The sequence below is a fragment of the Diabrotica undecimpunctata genome, chromosome 1, assembly GCF_040954645.1.
Source record: "Diabrotica undecimpunctata isolate CICGRU chromosome 1, icDiaUnde3, whole genome shotgun sequence".
NCBI lineage: Eukaryota > Metazoa > Arthropoda > Insecta > Coleoptera > Chrysomelidae > Diabrotica > Diabrotica undecimpunctata.
The window spans coordinates 10309642-10334898 of record NC_092803.1 but is presented as its reverse complement, the minus strand read 5'-3'; the positions used below and the strand labels follow the sequence as shown (position 1 = coordinate 10334898).

Below are 25257 nucleotides of genomic sequence, written 5' to 3'. Positions count from 1 at the left end.
TTCGTTTGTGTATAAATTGTTATTGGTGACGTAATTTTTTAAATAAAAATAAAGATTGCTTTTAATCTAATCTCAAAATATGAACATCATGACGTCATCATCATCATCTTTGGCTCGACAATAATCTGTGAATCCTGGCCTGCTCTAAGATTAGTCGGCATTCTGTTCGGTTTCTTGCCATCTTCTGATCTCTAGTATCCCTAAGTTGGTCTCAACTCCATCCATTCGCGGTCGGCCTCTGCTTCTTCTTCCCATAGGTGTTCCTGTCGTTAGCTTTTTAGCAATCGTGTTGTCAGGCATTCGTATTACGTGTTCGGCCCATCTAAGTCGTTGTATTTTAATGAACGTTCCGAGATCTGGTTCATTAAAGAGCTGGTATTTGAAATTAAATCTTTTGAGCCACTGCCCTTAATCGTTTATAGTTCCAAATATTTTGCGAGTATCTAACGCTCGAATATTCCTAGAAGTATTTCATCCTTCTGCGTTAGAGTCCATGTTTCCTCACCATATTTGAGGACTGGCCTCAGCAGTGTTTTGTATATAATAATTTTGGTTGTTCTTTAGATATTTCTTGAATGGAATTGTTTTTGGAGTCCATAGTATGCCCTATTGGTAAAGTTTATTCGTCTTTTAATTTCTTTGCTTGTTTTGTTGGTAGTAGTCACTAGCGAGCCTAGGTATGTGAATCTGTCAACACGTTCAAAGATATGACTTCCAAATGCTGTTTCCCGTTCTATTTTATTCTTTAATTCTAGGAAATATTGCTTAACATCTCGCTTGCTACGCCCTATTATGTCAATGCCATCAGCATATACTAAGATTTTTATCAATCTATTGTAAATAGTACCGCCGTCTCTAATTCGTTTGTCTCGTACTACCTTTTCCAAGGCAATGTAAAAAAAGGAGGCAAGCTAGGGCATCGCCTTGTCTGTGTCCATCTTTATCTTAAAGGATCGAGAATTTTCTCCCTGTATCCTAACGCTGGCTTATTCAAGTTAAACATTGTCATTCTCGTTAATCAAATAAGTTTTTCTGGTATACCAAACTCACGCATTAATTGGTATAGTACTATTCTCTTGATACTGTGGTATACGGCCTTGAAGTCGACGAATTGGTGATGGGTTTCAATGTTAAATTCTAATGTTTTCTCGAGGATCTGTCTTATTGAATGAATCTGGTCAATTGTTGATTTTTCTGGAGTAAATCCGGCCCTGGTGTTTTCCAACTATGCTTACTGTACAAACTTGTAGCGTTTCGTAGAGAATATTTGCTAGTGTTTTGTAAGAAGTTGGTAACAGGGTTATACCTTTGTAGTTGTCATACTGGATATGATCGCCTTTTTTATGTAACGGGCATATTATGCCTTAAGGCTATTCACAGGACATGGTCTTTTGACAGATGGGAAGTAAAAGTTAATGTTGCTTGTACTAGGGCGTCACCACCATTCTTGTGGAGCTTTCTACAACTTTGATAAGTTCCTGATGTCTTATTATTTTTAAGCTTTTTAATAACTTGTGCAACCTCTTTAGTGGTAGGTGGTCTTTTGTTTGGATTAAATGGATTCCTATCATTTCGATCTGCTACGGTGTTATCTGCTTCTTCGATAAAATTGCCGTTAAATTTTGCGTCAATTAAATTCAGCCCATCGGTTTAAAATTGAGGCCATATCACTTAAGATATTTCCTTCTCCATCCTTATAGCTCCCTATTCTTGGGTTAAACTCTTTTCTCATTTTGTTTACATTTCTATGCTCTTAGCCATTCTGTTTTCTAACTACTTTTCTTCAAATTGTCTGTTTTGTCTTCTATGTAATCTTTTTTCTTCCCTTCTTCTTCTTCTTCTTGATGTGCCTGTCCGTTACAAATGTTGGCGATCACCATGGAAATATTTATCTTATCTGCAGCAGCGCAAAAAAGCTGCACAGATGTTATATTAAACCAGATTCTCAGGTTCTTTAACCAAGATGTTCTTTTTCTTTCTGGACCTCGTTCTCCAAATATTGTTCCTTGCAGGATGGCTTGAAGGAGAGCATATCTGGATTTATTTGGCATAATATGTTCGAAGAACTGTAACTTTCGAGATTTGATGGTGGTCAGTAACTCTTGGTTCTTATTCATTCTTCTGAAGACCTTCTCATTTGTGACTCGGTCAATCTTAAGCATTCTTCGATATAGCTCCATCTCAAATGCTTTCAGTTTTCTGCACATATCTTCGTTTAAGGTCCACGATTCAACACAAGAGAGAGAGAGAGGTTGTGACTCTTGAAGAAGGCCCCTATTCAATTAAAGGTGACTCTAGCTTTTCTGATGCGTGCTCTAATCTCCTTCTTGTTGGTCCATTATTCATTTATTAAAGTACCGAGGTAGTTGTAGTGCGTCACTCTTTCTACAGGTGATTGGTTGGTCTTCTTAACGTTTATATTGAGTCCATATTGTCGACTGTAATACGTGATTTTAATCATAAGAACTTACAGGTCTTCTAAGTTGTCTGCAAATACTATGGTGTTATTTGCATATCTGATGTTGTTTAGCCGGTAACCATTTAGTAGAATACCTTTTTTACTTTCCCTTCTTAGGGTCCGGTATTCCTCCTTAGCTCTTCTTGTACATATAGCTTGATTTGTCTTAAGGTATGTTCTATTTTGTCATCTGTTGCTTCTTGGCACTCCTCGTCAAACCATTCGATTTGTCTAACTGGTTTGATTTTCCTCAATATATACAATGCCTTTTCAGTTATTATGTTTCTACATTATGTCCACAGTTTCTCCACATTTTTTCCCTCTTTCAGGCTCTCTATTTCCTCATCCATTTGCCTCCTTTACTCCTTTAATCTCTCGCAACGGTTTCAATGCGCAACATCATGATGTACACAGCATAAAACACGCAGGTCGAGCTGCGTATATTGGGTTATTTTTGTTGTTATTTACATGGTATTCACCATAGACAAATAATACAAATAATGCAATAATGTTCCGTTTCTCCAGCGACAGGGAAACCCGGTGAATCAAAGCACTACCTGCATGCTTTTGTAATGCCGGGTTTATGGACCTCGTGATCCAAATGACCAATAATAGGAGGGTCACGGGGTCCGACCCTTTAAATTAAGGTGCAGGAAAGAAGTATTAATCCGCATGAACAAGCAGAATTGCTTATAAAAAGAAAGACGAAACGAAAAATTTGCAGTATTATTCAATTAGAATTTAAGTCGGTCCTGATATCTACCAAATTTTCAACTAAAAAGTTTATAAGGGTGTGTTATTTTTATTACTTTATCATCATTCCTAAAAGACCGTAAGGATAATGGAGACACTATATTTAAGAACGTTATTTAGATAGTAACTACAGCGTTTACCATTCTCATTTTTTATTTCCCTGGTTCACACGTTTACTTTGCAACTAGAACACAAATTCATATTTTATATTTATTATCCCAGATTAAAAATTATATTATGAAAAAAAAAATTACTAACATTTTGCTTGAAATATTTTAATTAATTAAGATGAATATAATAATAATAGATAATTAAGATAATTATTGTTTAATTTTGTTTTAGCTTGGATGGGTGCATTGTGCCTGTGTATATCATTTTTCACTTCTCCCTTAATCGTGGCAATTTGTAGGCGGAAGTCTGCCAGATTGGCTGCTCTTCTAGGAGGTCTTGTAATTTCCCTGGCTTGTCTTTTTACTTCTTTCGCTGTGCAGTTCCATCAGGTTTGTATGCTTTAATATAGGTTATATATTACAACACGGGGACATAATTATGTTTTAAAATATAACAGCGCCGGCGTTGAAATGCCAAAAATTGTTATTTTTCTAAGATGTAAATTAATTTCCTAAGTTTTGATATTATTTTTAAAGCAATATTTGTTTACGCACGAAAATAATTTACTGATCGGCTTATCATGTTGATGAGTATCATGAGCAATCTTGTATAATTTAGCTATAAGGTTTGTCATATTTCTTTTTGTCACACAGCAGTGCTGTTGTAAATAAATATAACTAAAAGAACTGTCGTGCTATATTTATATATTTCTATGTTTATAAGACGATAACAACTGCAAATTTTGATATGGGGTAAGCAATTCTGCTGGCTTAAGGTTCAAGCTAGCAGAATTCGAAAAAATTAAAAAGAGGAATCATACGATTTCCTACCTGGCGAAACCGAATTCAAATTTTTACCACTGTGCTTTCTACAATTTGCAAAGCAAACAGTTTGATAAATTACTCGGCAAGAGAATCTAAAATATGCATTCCACCTGCCGTTCATCATAGTCAAAATTCGTAGTGAGTTCAGTTTCTGGTACTCCAAAAAGAGTAAAGAAATAAAACATATTCAGATATTCAGAGCAGTGGAATATAACGCTCTGATGAGACCTAAAGAGGTCGAAATACATATAAGCGGCTTGCCGCTGCCCTGTATCGAAACAAAAATCTAATACCGTCATTTTGTTCGAAAAAAATACTTTTTGACTATGGCATATTTTTTCACCCATTTTTCACTAATTTATTACCACACTAATAATTTTTCACACCAAACCACCTTTAATGGCAGCGATTCTGCTGGCTTAAGATTAAAGCTAGCAAAAATCAGAACAAAAACTTTTTGCCGATGGCATATTTTTTCACCCATTTTTTAATAACTTATTACCACCCTAATAATTTTTCACCACCAAGCAGGCAGGTGCTCTGCTAGGCTTTTACGAATTTATTACCACACTAATAATTATTCACCCCTCAACTTTTCCTTCTAAGAAGTCAATAATTATGTTAGATTAAATTTTAAGGAGAAAAATTCTTTTTTTTTACATTCACTGTCCCCTACTGAAATAAAAAAGTGTTTTTTAAGTTTTTAACTAAATTAAACCAGCCTGATAATTTTGCACCCCTAAACCAATCTTATTTCTATAAACGTCCCTGCTAGTTTGATATTCGAGCCAGGGAAATTAATAAAAAATATTTTTTAAATACCATAGTGTGCTAGGTTTTTACGAATTTATTACCACCCTAGCAATTTTTTACCCTCAACTGACCCATATGGAAAGTCAAATATTCATAGGTTAAAATTTAAAGTAATGAAAGTTCTATTTTTACAATTTTACTGTACTCTATCAATCAATAAGATCTGATAGGTTAAAATTTATGGTGAATTTTTTTTTTATATTTCACTGTACTCTACTTATAATTGAAATAAAAAAGTATTCTGGTAAGTTTTTGCTATACTTTCACCACCCTGATTATTTTCCACCACTAAACCAGTCTTATTTCGAAGCGTTCCCGCTAGCTAAATATTCGAGTCAGCAGCATTTAAAAAGAATATTTTTAAAATGCTACAGAGTTTTGATAGGTTTTTACAAATTAATTACCACCCTTATAATTTTTCACCCCTTAATTACTCTTTGAGGGAAGTCAATATTAAACTATTAAGTGGAAGCTCGAATATTAAGATAGCTAATTCAAATAAAAATTTGAAAATACCACATGATTCTGCTCGATTTTTACTAATTTTTTGCCAATCAACCCTTGGTAGCTTAAATTAAAATAAAAAAAGTCATTTCTAAATACCACTGTATGCTACAAAGCTTTTTAAATTCTTTTACTACCTTCACAATCGTTTACCCCTCTATAAGAAGCCACTAATAATTCTGCTTGGTTGAATTTTGAACTAACAAAACTAAATTAAAAAAGGTATTTTTAATAATTTAGGCGTAAAGTACTACTTTTTCGTCCGGTATAAAAAAAATGCACGTTTTCGCATTTTAAGAGTTGAAAATCAACTCTAGACGTGATCGTGCATAGATGAATGTGCATTGGTTTTTACTATTAAAATTTACTCAAAAACTATTGTACTCAGTATAAACCATACTCAGGGATAGTACAAAGGCGGTATATTTGCAGTTTATTGCCAAAGTTAAATAATAGTGGCGGTATCAATCTAATATCCGATTAAGACTGCAGCCCCCACTCCTTGATTAGCGGTACATTTCGCTCAGGTCTATGGATGTACTTAATAAATACAAACCTTTTAATCTTTTAACAATAGGTGCGCAAGGTGTACCAACCCACCTTTACAATTATTAGATAATTAATGTAATCTTCTTCTTGATGTGCCTATCCGTTACGAATGTTGGCGATTATAATGGCAATCTTTATCTTATCTGTAGCAGCGCGGGAAAGCTGCACAGATGTTGTATTGAACCAGATTCTGAGGTTCTTTAACCAAGATGTTCTTCTTCTTCCTAGACCTCGTTTTTAAAAATTTTTCCTTGCAGGATGACTTGAAGGAGAGCATATCTGGATTCATTTCGCATAATGTGTCCGAAGAACTGTAACTTTCGAGATTTGATGGTGGTCAGTACCTGTCGGTTCTTATTCATTCTTCTGAGGACCTCCTCATTTGTGTTTCGGCCAGTTTACGGGATCTTGAGCATTCGCCGATATAATCACAACTCAAATGCTTCCAGTTTTCTGCACATATCTTCGTTCAAGGTCCACGATTCAACACCATGAAAAAGGACAGAGAAGACGTAGCATCGCAACATTCTTACTTTTGTATCAAGAGAAAGGTTGTGACTCTTTGAAGAAGACCCCCATCCGATTGAAGGTGGTGCTACCCATTCTTCATTTATTATGGTGCCGAGGTAGTTGTAGTGCGTCACTCTTTCTACAGGGGATTGGTTGACGTAGAGTTGACCTTCTGTTATCCTTTTCTTGCTAATTATCATAAGCTTTGTCTTCTTAATTAATGTAATAGACATAACAAATTTGAATATTTCTTACCTGGTAATTATTCTGTGAAATATAACAATTCCATTGTATTTACTAAAACTTAACTTGATTTCAGTTATTTTATATTCATAAAAGGGACTTACGATTCGATTTTGCTTAGCCATGTACTCACTACTCGAATCAGAGTCAATTTTTTAAAACAGTTTTAAACATATTTAAACATTTATACCTTTAAAAAATAAATAGCTAGCGTGAATGCGTAGCTTAGCTTGTTGAATGTTTCCCATTCTGTCGCTTAGGGGGTCAAAAATTATGAGGGTGGATAAAATTAAGTAAAAATCTGGCAAGCAATTTATAATTTCAGTTACAAGTACAGTAAAATTGTAAAAATAGATTTTTTATTACCTTAAATAATAACCCAACAGAATTATTGACTTCTCATAAGGAGTATTTGAGAAGTGAATAATTACTAGTATGGTAATAAATTCGTAAAAACCTAGTAGAGCACTGTGGTATACCATGAAGATTTTTTTGGATCTACAAGCTTTAACCGAAAGCCAGCAGAATCGCTCCCTTTAAGGCTGGTTTGGTGGTGAAAAATTATTAGGTTGTTAATAAATTAGTAAAAAATGGGTGAAAAAATATTACGTAGGTTAAATTGGCTTCCTCTCATTTTTCCCCGCTAGCTTAAGGGTCCTGAATTCTTAAAATTTCTAACCAAGAAATACTTAAATACAAAAGGTGAACCAACAAGTAGAGATAGTATTGATAATTACAATGCCAGAAGTTTATTGTCTGGAAAATTTTACACTAGCAGATAAATACAGATACCAAAGTTGCCATACTTTAATATGTATGTAAAAACGTAAATTTGATTACCTTCGTTATGAACGTAGTTGCAGTTTTTTTGCAGTGGGATCTCGTACTATAGTTTCTAACTAGAATTAAATTTGTTAGCAACCACCATAATATAAAAAATAACAGAGTTCACTAAAAACAAAAAATCTGTATATACATAATAGGTAATTAAACATAATATTTACAATTGTATATCGCCCTTATTTATATAACATTAATTTTTTGTTTTAGGCACTTTTGAGTTACGGCTTAGTGCTAGGAATTGGAGCAGGGGTAGTAAGAGAAACATCTACCATAGTATTGGGCCACTATTTTAAGCGAAGAAGAGAATTTGTGGAAATGGTGGCGCAATCGGGAGCTGGAGTGGGTATAGCGCTATTTTCTGTACTTTTTAAAGAAGCTGTAGGGTAAGTTTACAAAAATATCTTATATCTTTGATTCCTTGCTTTAAACGTTGAGTTATAAAAATAATTATTTAAAATATGTAATCTTCTAACGCCCTTCAGACCGGGCAGCTCATCTAATGTATATTAAATTTTACAACACTTAAGCCTATTTTATTTTAATGAAAATAAACTCACTGTTTTAAATATGTATTTAGTTATAATATTAAAGAATCGTAACTCTTGGAAGGAAGAGGGAAAAATAGTTTAAATAGATTTTCTACATCATCAGAAATGTTTTAACAGTGCTTAGGCAGTAACCTAGTCTAACCAAATTAAATGAGACTGTGTGAAAGTTTAATCCACAAATGGATTAGATCAAGTTACTACTTTCTTGCAACAAGTAATAGTGCAGAATATTGTCGGTATTTCACCTAAGAATTCACCACTGCGAGATCTGCGAGATCAACTGAATGACTAATCAAGCGAAGAGTCCATTTTTTTGTTTTTGTGAATAATAAAGAAAAAAACAGAATTATTTGCTAATTTACTTAATCCAATTAATTTTAATTTTTAGTAAACTTGGTTGGCGTCTTGGACTTCAAGCTGTAACCGGTCTCCTGGCTTTGGCCTTCTTTCTTCCCATCGTGTACAGATCGGCAAACCTTTATCATCCTCAGAGGCGAGCAATCACGCATCTTAAAAACCAGCGGAAGAAAATGAAAGAGAAGAAATCCCACACTAAAGTGCCCAAGCCGCCGATGTTTGACTTTAGTCCCTTGAAGAGTAGAGGTCTTAGGGTACTTATGATAGCCTGTGCCTTTGCCGCATTAGGAATTTATGCTCCAATATTTTATTTGGTAAGTAATTTCTTTAGCTGTCTTCATTACTATCCATTCATATCAAATTAGTCTCTATCTTAAAAAGTTATTAAAATTGAGGGTATATAAATGCGTGACCAATCTCCATCTTTTAACCAGAAGTATTTTCTTCTTTACTGATGTGTTCAATTAGTCCTTATATTAAGAGTGCAAAAAGTAAAAAAGTAAAAGTTGGAAAGGAGTGCATCTCTTTTAATGTACCAAAATGCCTTAGGTAACCTATATTACTTATTTTAGTAGTGATTATTTAGTTTGACATTAGAATCATATGTAACCTCTATTGAAACCAAATAGCAAAAGTGAAAGTTAAAAACGAACTAACCGAGGATATCCAGATTCGCCGTGGGGTCCGCCAAGAGTGTATTTTATCACCTTTGTTATTCAATTTATACAGTGAAGCCATCTCAGAATTAGCGCTTGCCGAAGTCAGTGAGGGCCTTCCAATAAATGGTGAGCCACTTAATAACATAAGATATGCTGATGATACCGTCCTTCTGGCAGGAACACTAGAAGAACTGCAACACCTTGCGGAACAACTAAATATATATTGCAACGATTATGGACTAAAAATAAATTTGAAGAAAATCAAGTTCATGGTATTTACAAAAGCACAAAACATCAAAGTCAAGCTAGTTACTAGATAATACAGAAATTGAACAAATATCTTCGTTCAAATACCTTGGAGTATGGATCACAAAAGATACTGATCAGATAAAAGAAATAAGATGCCGCATTGAAATTGCACGGTCAACTTTTAATAGAATAAGAAAACTTTTTTTGTAATCGCGATATCAATATATCGCTCCGAATAAGAATGCCTCGATGTTATATTTTCTCTACCCTTTTGTATGGGGTTGAAGCTAGGACACTTAAAAAATCCAACATTAGAAACGGAAGCATTCGAAACGTATTTTGAAAATATGATGGATGGATCGCAGAACAAACGAACAAGTTCTCGAACAACTAGGAAAACAATGCGAAGTTTTAAATTTCATAAAAATCAGGAAATTGGAATACTTGGGGCACATCATGAGAGGTGACAAATACGAACTACTAAGGAATATAATGCAGGGTAAAATCAAAGGCAGAAGAAGCGTAGGAAGACGTAAAATCTCGTGGCTACGCAATCTCCGTGAATGGTTTGGATGCGGTTCAATTGAACTATTCAGGCGCGTAACCAACAAAATTATATTTGCCAGAATGATTTTCAATCTCCGATAGGAGCAAAACTTGAAGAAGAAGAAGAAGAAGGCCCATTCAACTTAAGTCAACTAGAATTCTCTCCCAGACTTTTCCATTTTTATTTTACATTTTATTACACTGACTTTCGATGGGTAAATATTTTAAACCAAAATTGAAAAACAAAATTTTCTGTATTTTTAGGCGTACCAAGGCTATAGAGAAGGTCTTGAAGACAACGGATTAGTCGTTCTACAGACCTTTATGGGCTTCGCCACTGCCTTGGGCTGTGTAGGATTCGGTTTTGTTATAATAAAACCAAGTACGCAATGTCTTATATCAAGACAGTATTTATGTCAAGCAGCTATGGTAGGAATGGGTAAGTAAATACTACATACAAAGTATACTATGTATCTCTAAGTAATCGATACCATTGTTTTATACTAAACAATAGTTTTTCCTACAATTTCCTTTGTTTTGTAGAAAACACATCCGCTAGCATAGATTAAAATTTGTTTTCATAAATTATAGACAATGTAAACAAATATGCCTCGTGGTTGTTTATTTTATATATCAATCAGAATTTTCTTTATTTATATTCCTTAACGGAGACTAATTCCTTTGTTACATTTCTTTATAAGTCTTCTGTGTATCAATTTTAATTCCCTTTACATATATATATCTTGACTAGTCGTCCTTATGTCTTTCCCCTTTTTTAAGAATTAGGTACTTGACGGGCAAAAGAAATGATTTTTTGGAATAAAAAACAACGTTCACAAACCGGAAATTATTTCAGCCAAGTTTTAACTGTTTATATGATGCGTTCAGAACCATAGTGGATCATGTTCATAATACATAAGTCAGAGATATTTAGAGTTAAAGTTAACAAGCTCTCCACTATTACATAATACACCAAAGAACCGAATCTAAGTGAAAACCTCGTATGTAATGTTTAGTTTAAATAATTAAACTATACTAAATACTATTAAACTATATTAAATAAATAACCTTTTTGGAAATAATTGAAAGTTTTCACCAAATCTTTTAGATTTGGTGGAAAAAATGGATTAAAAAGCGAAGTATAACAAAACTGGAATTTTAGTTACAAAAAATAATAACAAATAAAAAACTTATTACAACAATGTTCAATAATACTCTCACACCTTAAATGGCATTAGTTTTAATCATCATAGACCAGTTCGTCTATGTCGTCTTCTTCACCCTGTTGCTGGATTCGTCAACGGGTTCCTGTGTTGATGCAGAGATTTTTAAAATGATAGTGTGTGACTGGTAGCTGATATGGAAGGAGAGCAGCATGTCATTTTTTTTGCTTCTGTCACGATTCTAGGTGTCTAGTACAGATGACTTTGATTACCAATGAATTTTGAGACATTTTTTTTTCGCCATAAAAAACGGAAAATCTTCATTCAGCGTAGGTTTCCACTTCATAACCCAAGGATCTTCTCTCTTGTACCTCATTCATCTCATTTCTAACCACTTCACATGTGCTCCATAACTATCTTTTTTTCTATTTACAAGCACAACTTCTATGTTCTTTGTCGACACAATGTCGGTCCTTTTCATGTTGGTTACTTCTAAAGGCACTGTCAAATTTGAAGATATTATTACATTAATCCGGTCATTTGGTCCATAGATGTGAGAAGATTTTCTGGCAGCCTTTTCAATATCCCCAAAATATCGGTCGTTTGGCAAAAAGGAGTGGCCAGATACAAGAAACTTGTGATCTATCGTTCTTATGTTTATGTAAGGATCTTGAACAAGATTTAGTAACGTGGCAGCCACTTTAAAATTTCTGTTTTGTCCTGCACATGAATCTGAATAGAGAATTACATGGTTATGATTTTTGGCATGTTTTCTCAGATGCATGGTCAATATTAAAGATATTTCCTGAGATCCTCTACCACCATCTGTTTCGTCCCACATATACATAAAGCCGTTGTTTTTGTTGAAGGAATGAATTTCTAGGTTATAGACATACATATTTCTTCTGTAATATGCAATGAATGTAGACAATTTCGGGTATGGCAGTGGTTTTGGATGTTAAAAGTAACAACATAGTGTTCATCTGATGCGTCATCACTGTACGATTTTAGTACATCTCGAGCTTGTTTTACTTTTGCTAGGTGAACATTTTGCTCAACAATAAGTGAATTGGATGTCTTAAGTTCAGTTGCTGCAGCTTTTTTTTATAACAGTTGATCAAATTTGGCTACTTACGATTCTGCAGACGAGTGTTGTTCTGGAGGTATATACTTATCAGATGATGATGCAGATAAATTACTAATGTCGTCATTTGAAGTCATTTTTTATTATAAACGATCACGATAAATACAATGAGCATAATCTGACTAGTCAACTGGACTTGATCCACTCTGTCCCGAAATAATATGACACATTGTTCAGAGACATAGTAAACTAACACAATCTGTTTATTATTGCAGTAACTTTGGACTTGGTTTGTTATAGCACCGAAAAGATTTTTATTTGTAGAACATAGATACACAGCTAACTTAATTTTCGTAAAAAGTGGACTTAATCCACTGTGGTTCTGAAGGCCTCATATCCTTTTTTTTTAATCTGCCCGCCATCATCATCATCATCAGTGGTGCTACAGCTCTAGTTGAGCCTTGACCTTTCCCAGTCTATTTCGCCAGTCGTTTCTGTTCATCGCCAACCGTTGCCAATTTGCCGCGCCGATTTTCCTTGCGTCCTCGTCCACACCGTCCCTCCATCTCAGTCGTGGTCTGCCTCTACTCCTATTTCCCACTGGGACCGATAATAGAGTTCGTCTGGGTGGGTAATTTTCATTTGCTCTTGACACATGTCCAGCCCATCTAAGCCTACCTATTTTTATGAAGGATATTACATCTCTGCCATTTACTATTTTTTTATACTTCTCGTACAATTCGAAATTATATCGCCTTCTTCAAATACCATTCTTACAGAATACGCCCATTATTTTTCTTAGTATCCTCCTTTCGAAGACGAGCAGAAGATTTGCGTCTGTTTTGGAGATGGTCCATGTTTCTGACCCATATGTCAGCACTGGTAGAATGAGTGTTCTATATATTATTAGTTTGGTTTTCTGGCTTAAATCTTTGTTTTTTAGCTGCTTGCTTAGTCCAAAATAACATTTGTTTGCTAGCAGTACCCTCCGTTTTACCTCTTCAGATGTGTCATTATCGTTTGTTATGAGAGAACCCAAATATGTAAACTTATTTACTACCTCAAAATTATATTGGTCTATACTGAAGTTTTCTTCGGCGTTTCTAGCTCTATCTCTGTTATTTGGAATAGATGCTAACATTTTGGTTTTTTCCTCGTTTATTTTAAGGCCCATATTTTGTGCGGCTGTCAAGAAGGTGGAAGTCATCTCTTTAAGTCCTCGTGTAGTACGTGCAATCAAATCAAGACTGCCCGCCATCAGGATTTCTATCTATCGTTTATCGGTCGATTTACTATATACGTGAATCCATCGCCAGTTCTTGTTCAACTTCCGAATTTGTCAATTAGTGATTTAAAACGGGGTGTCAAAGTCTAACTTAACTTCCACAACTTCTGTTTAATTAGATCACGATTAGATATGAGGTATTAGGTATTAGCTATAATAGCAGTAATAAGAAAGAAAAGGGGATAGAGCAGATAAAGAGAAACAGGGTATAATTTTTTTTTTCTTACCTCAGACGAGGTATGACTTATCTATGGCAATTAAAGTGAGAACTCTGTAACAAACCCCGCTTCTTCTTCTTCTTTTTTCTTTCTTCGCTCTACAACTCTTGGCCGCGTTTATTATTTTCCTCCACTCTTGTCGGTCTTGTGTAGCAATCTCTCATTGTTGCACCCCAATCTAAAATTAATCGTTACTGCATATTTTCATAGTAACGATGGTAACTGTGAAGCAAAAGTTCGAAGACGTATTGGTATGGCAAAAAATGCGATGAGTCGCCTAAAGTTTGAAAAGACAGATCTATCTCTCAAATATCAAGATGAACCTGGTGAATGCCCTTGTATGCTCAATATTTCTATACGCGGCAGCGATTTGAACTCTTCGCAGACGTGAGCGCCAAAAAATTGATGCCTTTGAGATGTGGGGCCTGAGAAGAATGTTGCGCACACCTTGGATAGCTCATAGGACAAACGTTTCCATGCTAAACAAACTAGAGATGAAAATAAGGATGTAAACAATATGTCTAAAACATATTCTGCAATTTTTCATTCACATAGAGGTAACGACAGTTTCTAGAGATTAATTGTTTTCCGGAAGTGGAAACTCATTCTGCGAAGCTCTTAGAGCAGTTCAATATAAAAATCAATGGAGAAAAATTGTTAGAAATATTGGAAGAAATCACGATCCTCAGTAATGGGAAAACGACCAGAAAGAGAGAGCATATTTTCATCTTTTTCTTGGGCGACCAACTGTCCGTCTGCCATCGGACCTTTCCCAGAAGGTTGTATCTTATCTGATTTGCCTTAATGTATCGTACTATATTTTCGTCACCATAGAGTGATTTGAGTTTCTGGTTAAGTCTTTGCCTCCATTTTCCTATCATCTCGTCTCTAGAAGGTCCAAATATCCTCTGGAGGATCTTCCGTTCTAAGACTAATAATTTTATTGTTTCACTAAACCTGCAGTTGCCAAGTAGTCCAGTATTGTAGAAGAAAGCCGTCAACTTTATTATGTGAAGTTTGATCACGTTTTATGGCTATGAAGATTGACGTGATCCAATTTTGGTCTATAGAAATGGATATACCAAGTCTTGTATGATCATAATTAGTTTCCATCGCCTAAAATGTGATCCCTTGTTCTCTTGGATATTCCAGATATTGTCCGTTTGACGTTTTATTCTCCTGCATGGATTCCCCTTAGGTCTCTTGTAACATTATTGCCATTTAACTGCCAAAAACTAGCACGATGGAGGTACTAAGATATACAATACAGCATGTTTAATTCGTTCTTGGAATACTTGTCAACCTTAACATGTACTCCTTTATCGGCGGCTAGCTTGGAGTACAGCGCTACTATAGTCCTATATTTTGTTTACCAAGACACTTTAATGTCACCTTGAGATCCCTTTTTGTATCCTTGACAACATCCTGTAATGTTATCAGGGCCAACAGGTTTCTGCTCTTTGCCAACTGTATAGCATGTAGTATTTCTATCTTTAGCATTTCTGGTCCTTCGTATTTACCTAATGTCTGTTGTTCTTATGGTTTGATGTCATTAAACAGGTCATTTATGTACGTATTCCAAGTTGTCCAAATTTCTTATTCACTTATCTTTATTTCTATGTTGAGTCTACAATTATATGAGGAGGTTTTTTATGATAGAAAAGCTATTTCTCTGCTTTTTTTAAACAAATTCGATGTGTCGTGTTTTCATTCTAACTCTCCCATTTTAATGCATTTATCCTCCACCCACTTTTCGTTGTCTTTTGAGGTCTTCATCTTTTGTTTTAATTATTTCTGTTTTTTCTTTCCGCCCTGTTGTCGTCTTTGCTGCATAAACTCAAGAATTTCATTGGTCTTCCATTGTTGTTTTTTTTTGTTTAATTCTTTTTAGTATGTTTTGTATTATTAGTAGATATATTATCTTTAAACATTTTTTATATTTTTATACTATTATTTTTATGTACTGTTTGCTGTATATTTACATCTGCTTTTTTGATATCCTCTGTTTTATGTATTTTTTGTATTTTGGGACATTTTAGAAATTTTTTTGACCTTACTTTGATGTCAGCTATTAGAGGATCGTGGTCTAAACCAATAGAATTTTTAGATCAGAGAAAAAAAACAAAGAAAATCTTCAAGAACATAAGAGAAGACATATAATCTTCAGAAGAAAGATAAGAACGGCCAAAGAGAAACAAAAAACAGAACAATGTGAAGAAATAGAGGAGTATCAGAGTCGACATGATTACTTCAGTGTCCATCGAAATGTGAAGGAAATAGTTGGAAAGTTCCGAAAACGCAACAGCGAAAAAATAACAGATGATGAAGGTAATCTTGCCATAACCAAAGGAGATAAAAAGAAAGTATGGAAAGAATACTTGTCGAAACTTTTCCACGACCTTAGAACAATACAAGAACCCACCATTGAAGAAAATTCAAGTCCTGAAACCCTACCAGAAGCAAGAACGGCAGCCGTCAAACAAATGAAGGATGGAAAGACACCGGGACTTGATGAAATTTTTGCAAAACTGCTAAAGCTATTAGATGCAGAACAAATAAAAATAATAACTGAAATATTTAATGATATATATAAGACATGCAGTAGTGCAGAACTTTTTAGAGTGGCAGTCAACAGAGTCCGCATAGCCATGATGATTTCCAACCTTCAATACAAGATGGAACTTAAAGAAGAATAAGGTAAGAAAAATACCAGTAGAGTAGCTTAAATTGAACATACAAGAAGGCTTTCAATAAAGTCAGGCATTAACAAATGATGGAAATGCTGAAAAGGACAGGGATTGACGGAAGAGACCATAAAATAATAGCTAGCCTGTGTTGGAATCAATCAGCGGTGCTCCAAATAGATGGAGAATATACAGATCAGGTCAAAATCTTAAGAGGAGTGAGATAGGGGTACATAATTTCACTACCGATATTCAATCTGTACTAGGAGCACATTTTAAAAGAGGCTCTAAAAGATAGTGATGACGGAATCTCAATAAATGGAGTCAAGCTCAATAACCTGCGGTATTCAGATGATACAATAGTATTCCAATGTGAACCAAATGAGAATTGAACGTGTCTCACAGTACAACTACTTAAGAACTATAATCAATGACCCGTGGGACAATATCCAAGAGATTAAAATATCGCATCGAACAGGCAAAAAGTGCAATCTTGACTATGAGCTCTGTGTTCAAGAGTCATGACCTCACTCTAGAAACAAAAATAAGGCTTCTTAAATGTTACGTGTAATTTGCTTCTGTACGGAGTAAAAACATGGACATTAAAGGCGGAAACCCTATCAAAACTTCAGGCTTTTGAGGTATGGTTATACAGAAGGATCCTGAAGATACCATGCATAGACAAAGTCACCAATGAAGAAGTTCTACGGATGATAAACACAACCGCCGATTTGGTCAACATTGTGAAAGTCCGTAGGCTGCAGTACTTGGGACATATATTAAATAATCAAGACAGATATGAGCTACTCCAATGCATTTTACACGGAAAAATTGAAGGAAAAAGGGCCCCAGGACAAAGAAGAATATCCTGGCTTGATAACCTAAGAGCATGATATAGATAGACCTCAATACAGCTATTCCTTATAGCAACCAACAAAGTCATCATAGCCAGAATCATCGCCAACGTTTGGAATGGACAGGCAGCCTAATAAGAAATCTAAACCAATATGTACACTTACTAGGATATGTTGTTATTCTGTTGACATTTTTTTGAATCTCTTGTTTACTAGAACATAATCTATCGGATTTCTAATTATGTGATATAAAGCCTTCTCTTATGTATTGGATCAATACTATTCTTTAACGTACAGGTTTAAAATTTCGATAGGATATGTAAAGATTTATGGTTACTTGAAGGACAGCTTGGATTGGAATAAAATATCTGCGCCTAAAAGAATTGGGACACAATAATGAATTGCATTACCACTTTCATGTAGAGAGCAGTGTTGCCCAAAATCGGTCTTGGTCTTGCAGTCTTGGTCTTGTTCTTGCGTTTTTGCAAGACCAAGACCAAGACCAAGACCGCCTAATTTTAGCAAGACCAAGACTGACCGTGCAAGATTTAAGCAAGAACAAGACTAAGCTTGCAAGACTCTTGCGTCTTGCAGTTAGGACTGAGTGTGGTTTTAGCAAGTATAATAGTTCGGGTATATGCTTAAAGACTCTATGAGACGCAAAAAAATATGTAATAAAAATTTGAAAAACTGGACTTATGCGCATTACAAACAATAACATAAACATACATACCAAATCAAAATATTCATTAAAAAAACACATTTGACACGTGCTCAGAGGTCATAATTACACTGTAAAAATAAAATATTTTGTACATTCTTTTCCAGAAGGCGACTTCTTCTCTCTGAAACTAATTGTCCATATTTTGAGAATAGCCGCCCTTTAATCATAAGATAATATTCTGGCATTGCGATGCCGACAGTAATATCGTACCGATATTTTTTTAAATATGTCACCCTAGCTAATAAAAAATATAATTGTTACCGACACCCACTTAATAATTCAATTTTTTTCCCATTATAATTTAGTCAGTAGGAACCTAAATAAACAAATCTTATCGGCCTTAGACTATAAATTGTTTCTGCTGAGTGTGCGATGAGATTTAAACCATTTAACCATTCGGTTAAACAAAATTTGCTGAAAGGGCGTGGCTAATATTCAAAAGTACCGAGACAAATTAATAACAGATAAGATAATGTTAGTAATGAAGTATTTAGAATAACGAAGTAACGATATATAATTCTCGGTTTGTTATTAGATACTTAGGGTATTGGATAGTAACGAACACAAAGTAACGATAATAGTAGTATGTTACTTTTTCGACATCACTTAACTTTATTCCCAATTGAGCTTTCCATTGAGTCTGTGGGTACACATATGCGAGCCAAACGGTATACGTACCGTACGCGTACAGATCCTTGAAAAATATTCAACATCGTACTGATCGCATACTTATCTCGATCCATGGAAAGCGACAAACCAACAAAGAACACACATGTGCGAAATGATTCATTTTATTTATAATTTGGGTACTGATTTATGTTTCTGTTTTTGCTTGTTTAACAAAAATAAAAATATGTACAAAAATCAGTTTACTGTTTTCTCACGTATCTCTATGAAGGAACACGTCATTCACACAATGTCGATTTGATGAGACAATAAAAATGTTCGCTGCGTCTAGTAAGCGCCGTCCAAACTGAAAGACGAGCTTCCTTTGAAGTCGTGGAATAAACCGCAACAATTTGGTTCGAGACGAGTCACGACGAAACAGTACGCAAGCGGTTTTTTCTGCCGTACACATTAACGAATATAGCGTTCGCATACCGTATGCATACCGTTTGGCTCGTATATGTGCACCGACCTTAATGTAATAATTGTTTTTCATCTAATCCTTGTTGTTCCTGGAGTGACAAGTTTACAATTTGACATGAGGGACAAAAATTCAAATAGTTCTAGTTCGAGTAGTGAGCGTTAGAGTTATATATCTAAAAGACCTAAAAGTAAATTTGATGAGTTTTTCGAAATAATTCATGCATCCCAAATTGCTTTGTGTAAATTTTGCCTACATAAGAAGATTGAAATGAGAATGGTCAACAGAAACACGTCAGATTTAAGGAAGCATCTAATATCTTTTCACAAAAAGGAATTACAAATATTTCTTCCCGAAAAACCAAAATTCGGTGGAGATATCACAAGCTTTTTAATAACCTCTAGAAAAGGTGGACATATAAAAAAATATAGTCATTACCTTATTACCAATTACATATATTATGTACCTACTACTTTATTTTGGTAAATTAATGTATTTATTAAGTAGGATCTCCTTAATTTAAAATAACTTCGTTTGATTACCATTGCTTTTTTAACTATTCTTTATTTTTTCAAGTTAGTTTTTTATATAAAAGTAGAGACAAGATTGGTAAAAACATTTATTTTGCTTTAATAAGTGGATTATAGTTTGTTATCTTATCACCTAAAAAATCTGTGCCCTTGATACATGTATGTGGATTTTTTGCCCATCATGTCCATCAATTCCTTTCTAGCCAGATAATGTTCTTTAAAATACAGGCATGCTTATGTCGGTAATTTGTTTTTTTTTTTTTTTTAACCATGTTTTAGCACATGTAAGCTTAGTAAATGCAAACATTTATTAAGAAACAGATTGACTTCCGTTGGGCCTGGTAGATAGCTGAGTTAGTTAGAGCATAGGCACGGATCGCTTAGATCGTTGCTTCAAACCCCACCCGGTGTCAGTTGTTTAGACATTTATTAATTTGGTTAGTCTTTATTATGGCTATGGTAATTCAAGCTTAAAATGTACTTACTCTGTTACGTTGTTCTAAGATCTAAAGTAACGTTTAATAAATAGCAATAGGCTAATTAATGGGTAACTGCAAGACTTGCAAGACTCTTGCTGCAAGACCAAGACCAAGACCAAGACCGGGAGCGCAATACCAAGACCAAGACCCAGACCAGGTGTATTGGCGCAAGACCAAGACCAAGACTGTCTAAGTCTCGTCTTGTTCTTGCATTTGGGCAACACTAGTAGAGAGTATCCATCCGCTACCCTCTACCTTAAGTGTACAAAGTTTTATTAAGCATAAAATAAAAACAATATAGAAAAAATCAAGAATTAATCAAAATCCCAATTATTTTCCTTATTCAAAACCATATGAGAGTCCGCAGAAGAAGAATATATTGTTAATTTATTTGTTTTAGGTATCTCACTCCTGGCCCTTAGCGCAGTTCAGGGTTACCACGGTTACGTTCTTTTCGTTTGGCTCTACGGAATCTGCTTGGGAGGATACAACTATGCCTTAAAGATGTTTACCCTGGAAAGAATCAAGGGGAGACATTTTACCAAAGCCTGGAGTTTTATTCAGGGCGCTAAATCGATACCTGTTCTAGTAGGCATCCCTATTACGGGATACATCAACCTGACATATCCCCGTGCGGGGTATTACTTTAGTTTTGTTACGACTATTATTGGTAAGTAAGATTTATTTTTGCCAAATGGAAAGTCAGAGTTCATGCTAAAACTTAGTATACTATAGCCTGTTCACAATTTGTTGATAGCTCACTACAAGTTTAACCCTAATTAGAAAACTGAAATACAGAGAGGATAGGTAATACGATATAATAGTAAAAACCAACCTAAAACTGACGGTTTAAGATGTTTTCGACTAACCCACCTTATATCTGAAGGAATACAATACCTTATAATCCTATTACGGGGGTATTTTGAATGGTTAGAGATGAACGACCAGTGTCGTAGAGTATATGATTGAAACATTAATTTGAACTAAATAAATATATTTTTTAAATTGTACTTGTGTAAATTGTATTTTTTAATAAAACTTATTTATTTTATTCAAAAATAAAAAGTTCCTTGCCATTTGAAAAAAAAAAAATTTATTTAAAAGATACATTTATTTAATTAAGGAAAAGGGCGCCAAATGCCGCTTGGCAAAATTTCCAATGTGTTTTAAATGTATCCATTATTTTCGAATCGGGAGAAAACTAATAAATATTTTTGAAAAATTTAAACGCAGAATGAAAGATTACATTATTACTCAGGGCAGAAAGTCCCTGAAAACTTCTACAATGTTTATTTTAATATGTTATGTAACATGGGTGAAAATAAAAGAGAATATATAGTATAATTTTTAATTGAAAATATTGCATGCAAAAGTAACTTTTTCTAATTATTCTAATAAATTCTAACTATTCTAATAAATATTTCATTCTGCCTTTAAATTTTTCAAAAATGCTTTTTAGTTTTCTCAGGATTTGAAAAAAAAATTGATACATTTAAAACGCATTGAACATTTTGACAGGAGACATTTTGCGCCTTTCCCCTTTAATACCTTACGATTATAACTACTATTACTTACCCTATATAATTACGATTAGAAAACTATTCAAATTCAAAATAAATAGAATCAACTTCGGAATCCGAGTCGTCTTGAGGGTTAATAATTAGCGGTTGTATCTCTACGGTCGCATCAATTATGTTATCAAGATCCCACATTTTTTGTTCCTCTTCTATTACATGTCTTACTGCATCTTTCCAGTTTTGTTTTGTAATATGTTGTAAAGACTCGTATAACAATTCACGTACAGCTTGTATTTTATATGACGTAATTTTTCTATCCACATAACTTTTCATTTGTGCCCAAATGAGTTCAATTGGATTTATTTCGCAGTGGTAGGGTGGAAGTCTAAAGACTGTGATGTTTCGCCTTTCCGCCATTTTGTCAACTACGTATTTCTTGAACTTAGATTTGTGTTGCTGGGCAATTTTTAAAAGTTCTGCTTTTACCATTCCATCTTCGTAAGGCAGATACTTATTCCACAGCCAGTCAAGAATATCCTGTTTCTGCCACGCAGTCGTTGGAAGTCTTTCTACTAGTCGTGAATGATAAGGTTCATTATCTAATACTATAATTGAATTTGGTGTTATGTGTTTAATCACATGCTCAAAATACTCTTCGAAAACATCAGCTGTCACCTCCTCGTGATAGTCTTTTGTGTTTTTAAACTGAAATTCCAACAAACCATGCTTAAAAAATCCCTTTTCACTGCCAATGTGAGAAAATTAATCTACTGCCTTTACCAGAAGGTGGGCAGATACCAGTAGACCAACCTTCCATAAAGGCTTGCCTGGAGCTTAATATATTTTTATCTGACCAAATTTTTTTTAGAGTATGACCTGAGTTTACCCACGTTTCAGCCTGGTAGAAGATTGGCCTTCCTTCAGCCCGATATTTTCGTATGGATCTTAGATAATTTCTTCTCCAACATATTATCTTCTCCCGGTCAATCAAAAGTGATTTTTGGTTTGATTTCTCCCACCGGAAATTTAATTCTTTTAAAACTTGCCACAATTTAGTTCGTCCGATATGAGGCAAATCCGGGTCGTCTCTAACTTCTTGTAAAATTTTGTTTAGGTTTGGTATTTCTTTTTTGAAAAAAAAAATCCATGAATTTTCCTTCGAATACCATTTTTGGCAAATTCATCAATTTCAATAGGCTTTTTCACTCTCTTTGAGTGTTCGTTTGTGTTTGGGTTAGATATACCGTGTTTTTTTCTTTCTGATAGGAACCTATATATAGTTGACTCTCCTACGCTAGTCATGTTGGCACAACTTTCGACTATGTTGCGAACAGTGTTTGTGGTATTCTGAGAAACCAGAGCATCGTGAACATTCAGGACAATAGTCTTCTCTCTTGGTAAATAGACAGACTTACTGACTGTACGCAACAGTACCGTTGTAAAACTTGATGATGAAGCCATCACAAACAATCCAACAAAACGAGCACGAGCGAAAGGTATGTATATGTTCGTAGGTATATGGAATAAAAAATTACTCACGCACTGCATATAATTCGCAAAAGAAATATTCAAGTCGCTAATTACTGCCGTAGACGCGGAAACACCGATGAGCCGTAAATTACATGCGATCAAGAACGTACTAAACAAAAAAAATTGTTTTCGTTCGTAATAACTTCACCCTTTCAAGTTAAGTTTCGGATATAATTATATTATTAAAAATCTGGGGAATTCCATCCTAATTATCTTGCAACGAATAGTACCTTCGGATATGAATTCCAGGTTTTCTAGTAAAGTAATTAAACACGAAGATTAATATTGAAATATCCAAAGAGATAAGGTATTCTTATTTACAAAATTGTTAATGGTTAAATTCTTATTTTTATTAATATAATATAATAATCAACATTAGTCGTGAAAGTTTTAATTGTTTTTTGCTAAATATATAAGTATTAAAATATTATCAATATTATATATAACAGTATTAAAACATTATATTGTTATTTAATGAATAAACACCTCACGTTAGGAACGCCTATGATTTACGACCGTTTTATGAGTTTGAGGCACATTTCGTGCTCTTAACAATATTTGATATATTTGTTTATATTTGTTAAGAGATACTTTTTTATCTTGTGTAAGCTTTCTCACGGCCGCACTTGGTAGTTAGAGCCTCTTTTGTGAGAACAAAATACACCAAATCCATTCTGGACAAAGAGTGAAGTTGACGTTTGGATAGGAAAGGCTCTAAGTTAACGCTTAAATATCCTTTGTATCCAAAAAATACTACTAATAATTTTAACTACGAAAAAATATATATTTAAAATATTTAATACATTTTGTACACTTTTTACTATTAAATAAACTTTGCGCTCTAATCATATATTCTAAATGTTTCAGGCGCCAGTTTAATGTTCCTGGTCGGCACCCGAAAAGAACACCAACCCATAGTAAACAGCAATTCGAACAATTGCAACCTAAACGCTTGCACCATCGCCAACCTCAATGAATGCATATGTACCTTAGGCCCCTACAACCCTATTTACACTCCAGACGTAAACCCGTACAACTTCTACCGTCACGGAAGTAACCACTACGAGCGAATATTTCCTAGTTGCTCCGACCATTGCGACAAATCGCCGTTTCATAGGCACTCGTTCCGGTACCGAAGAGAGCCGCACATCCAGTACCTGCCGAAGAGCTTGAGTTACGCGGCCAACATCAACCATTCCCCTTATTACAACCCCAATATGTGTAATAAGCAAGAGTGCATTCGGTATGCTTCGCTTCCTAGAGTGAAAAAGGGTACGCTCAGACCCAGTAAAAGCGTGCCAGAGGGCCTGGCTAGGTGGGAATATTGTAGAGCTTATAGGAGGCCAATTATTAGAAATATTCAAGTGATAGAACAAATTACCACTTCGGTGTAAATAGTATTTAAGACGATAATTCCTTTTCGACCATATTTGAATTATATTTTGACTTATTCTTTGCTTTATGTATTCTTTGCAGCCGCTGTCAACAAAAACGTTCTCTCGGTATTGGCATTTATTACTAACTCAAGTCATAGGTTTAATCGAAAAAAAAAAATAAAAACCAAGGAAACTCGATCAAAATGATTGACTTACTTACTTACTTACTAGCCAACGCCCACCCTTGGCGTGTTAGCCATTTGGTGGCGCGCTGACCAGTATAGACCAGCCGTTTCTCAGAGGCGATCTTCATCCTCTTCGGGTGGGTCTGTTTTCAGGGCTGGGCACTCTGGAAGGTGAGCAGCATCCATCTGGGGCTGATCACATAGTGGAAAGTTGTCATTTTCGCGGACGCCGATGCGATGTAGATGGGAGGCCAGGTAGTCATGCCCCGTAGTTGTTCTGAATACGGCTACACTAATGGGTCTCGGCAAGTTGCGAGGGATTGGTGACTCTATTAGGTGAGTCCAAGATTTTCCAACACCGGCTTGTATCTGCTGCTCTTTTATCTTCGCTTTGATTCCTCTTCTAATGGTGGACTTTGCTGATGTGTACGATTGGAAGCTAGGGGGCTGTGGAAGAGTAGTGCCTTCTTTTACAAGTTCATCCGCCGCTTCCTTTCCTTCAACACCGACATGACTAGGGATCCATTGTAGAGTAATCAGCCACCCTTTTTCCATCAAGATCGATAGTTGGACG

At 34.8% G+C, this 25257-nt stretch overlaps 1 protein-coding gene across 1 annotated transcript in view; it reads left to right on the top strand.

Annotated features, from left to right (window-relative positions):
- Window positions 1-24516, top strand: part of LOC140444602 (monocarboxylate transporter 2-like) — a 798852-nt gene extending 774336 nt beyond the window's left edge. Inside the window, exons 5-10 of the mRNA XM_072536366.1 lie at window positions 3554-3711; window positions 7816-7991; window positions 8545-8827; window positions 10232-10406; window positions 20476-20745; window positions 23990-24516. Coding sequence (XP_072392467.1) covers window positions 3554-3711; window positions 7816-7991; window positions 8545-8827; window positions 10232-10406; window positions 20476-20745; window positions 23990-24516 — 1589 coding nt within the window. The remainder of the gene's footprint in view (window positions 1-3553; window positions 3712-7815; window positions 7992-8544; window positions 8828-10231; window positions 10407-20475; window positions 20746-23989) is intronic.
- Window positions 24517-25257: the final 741 nt, after the last annotated feature.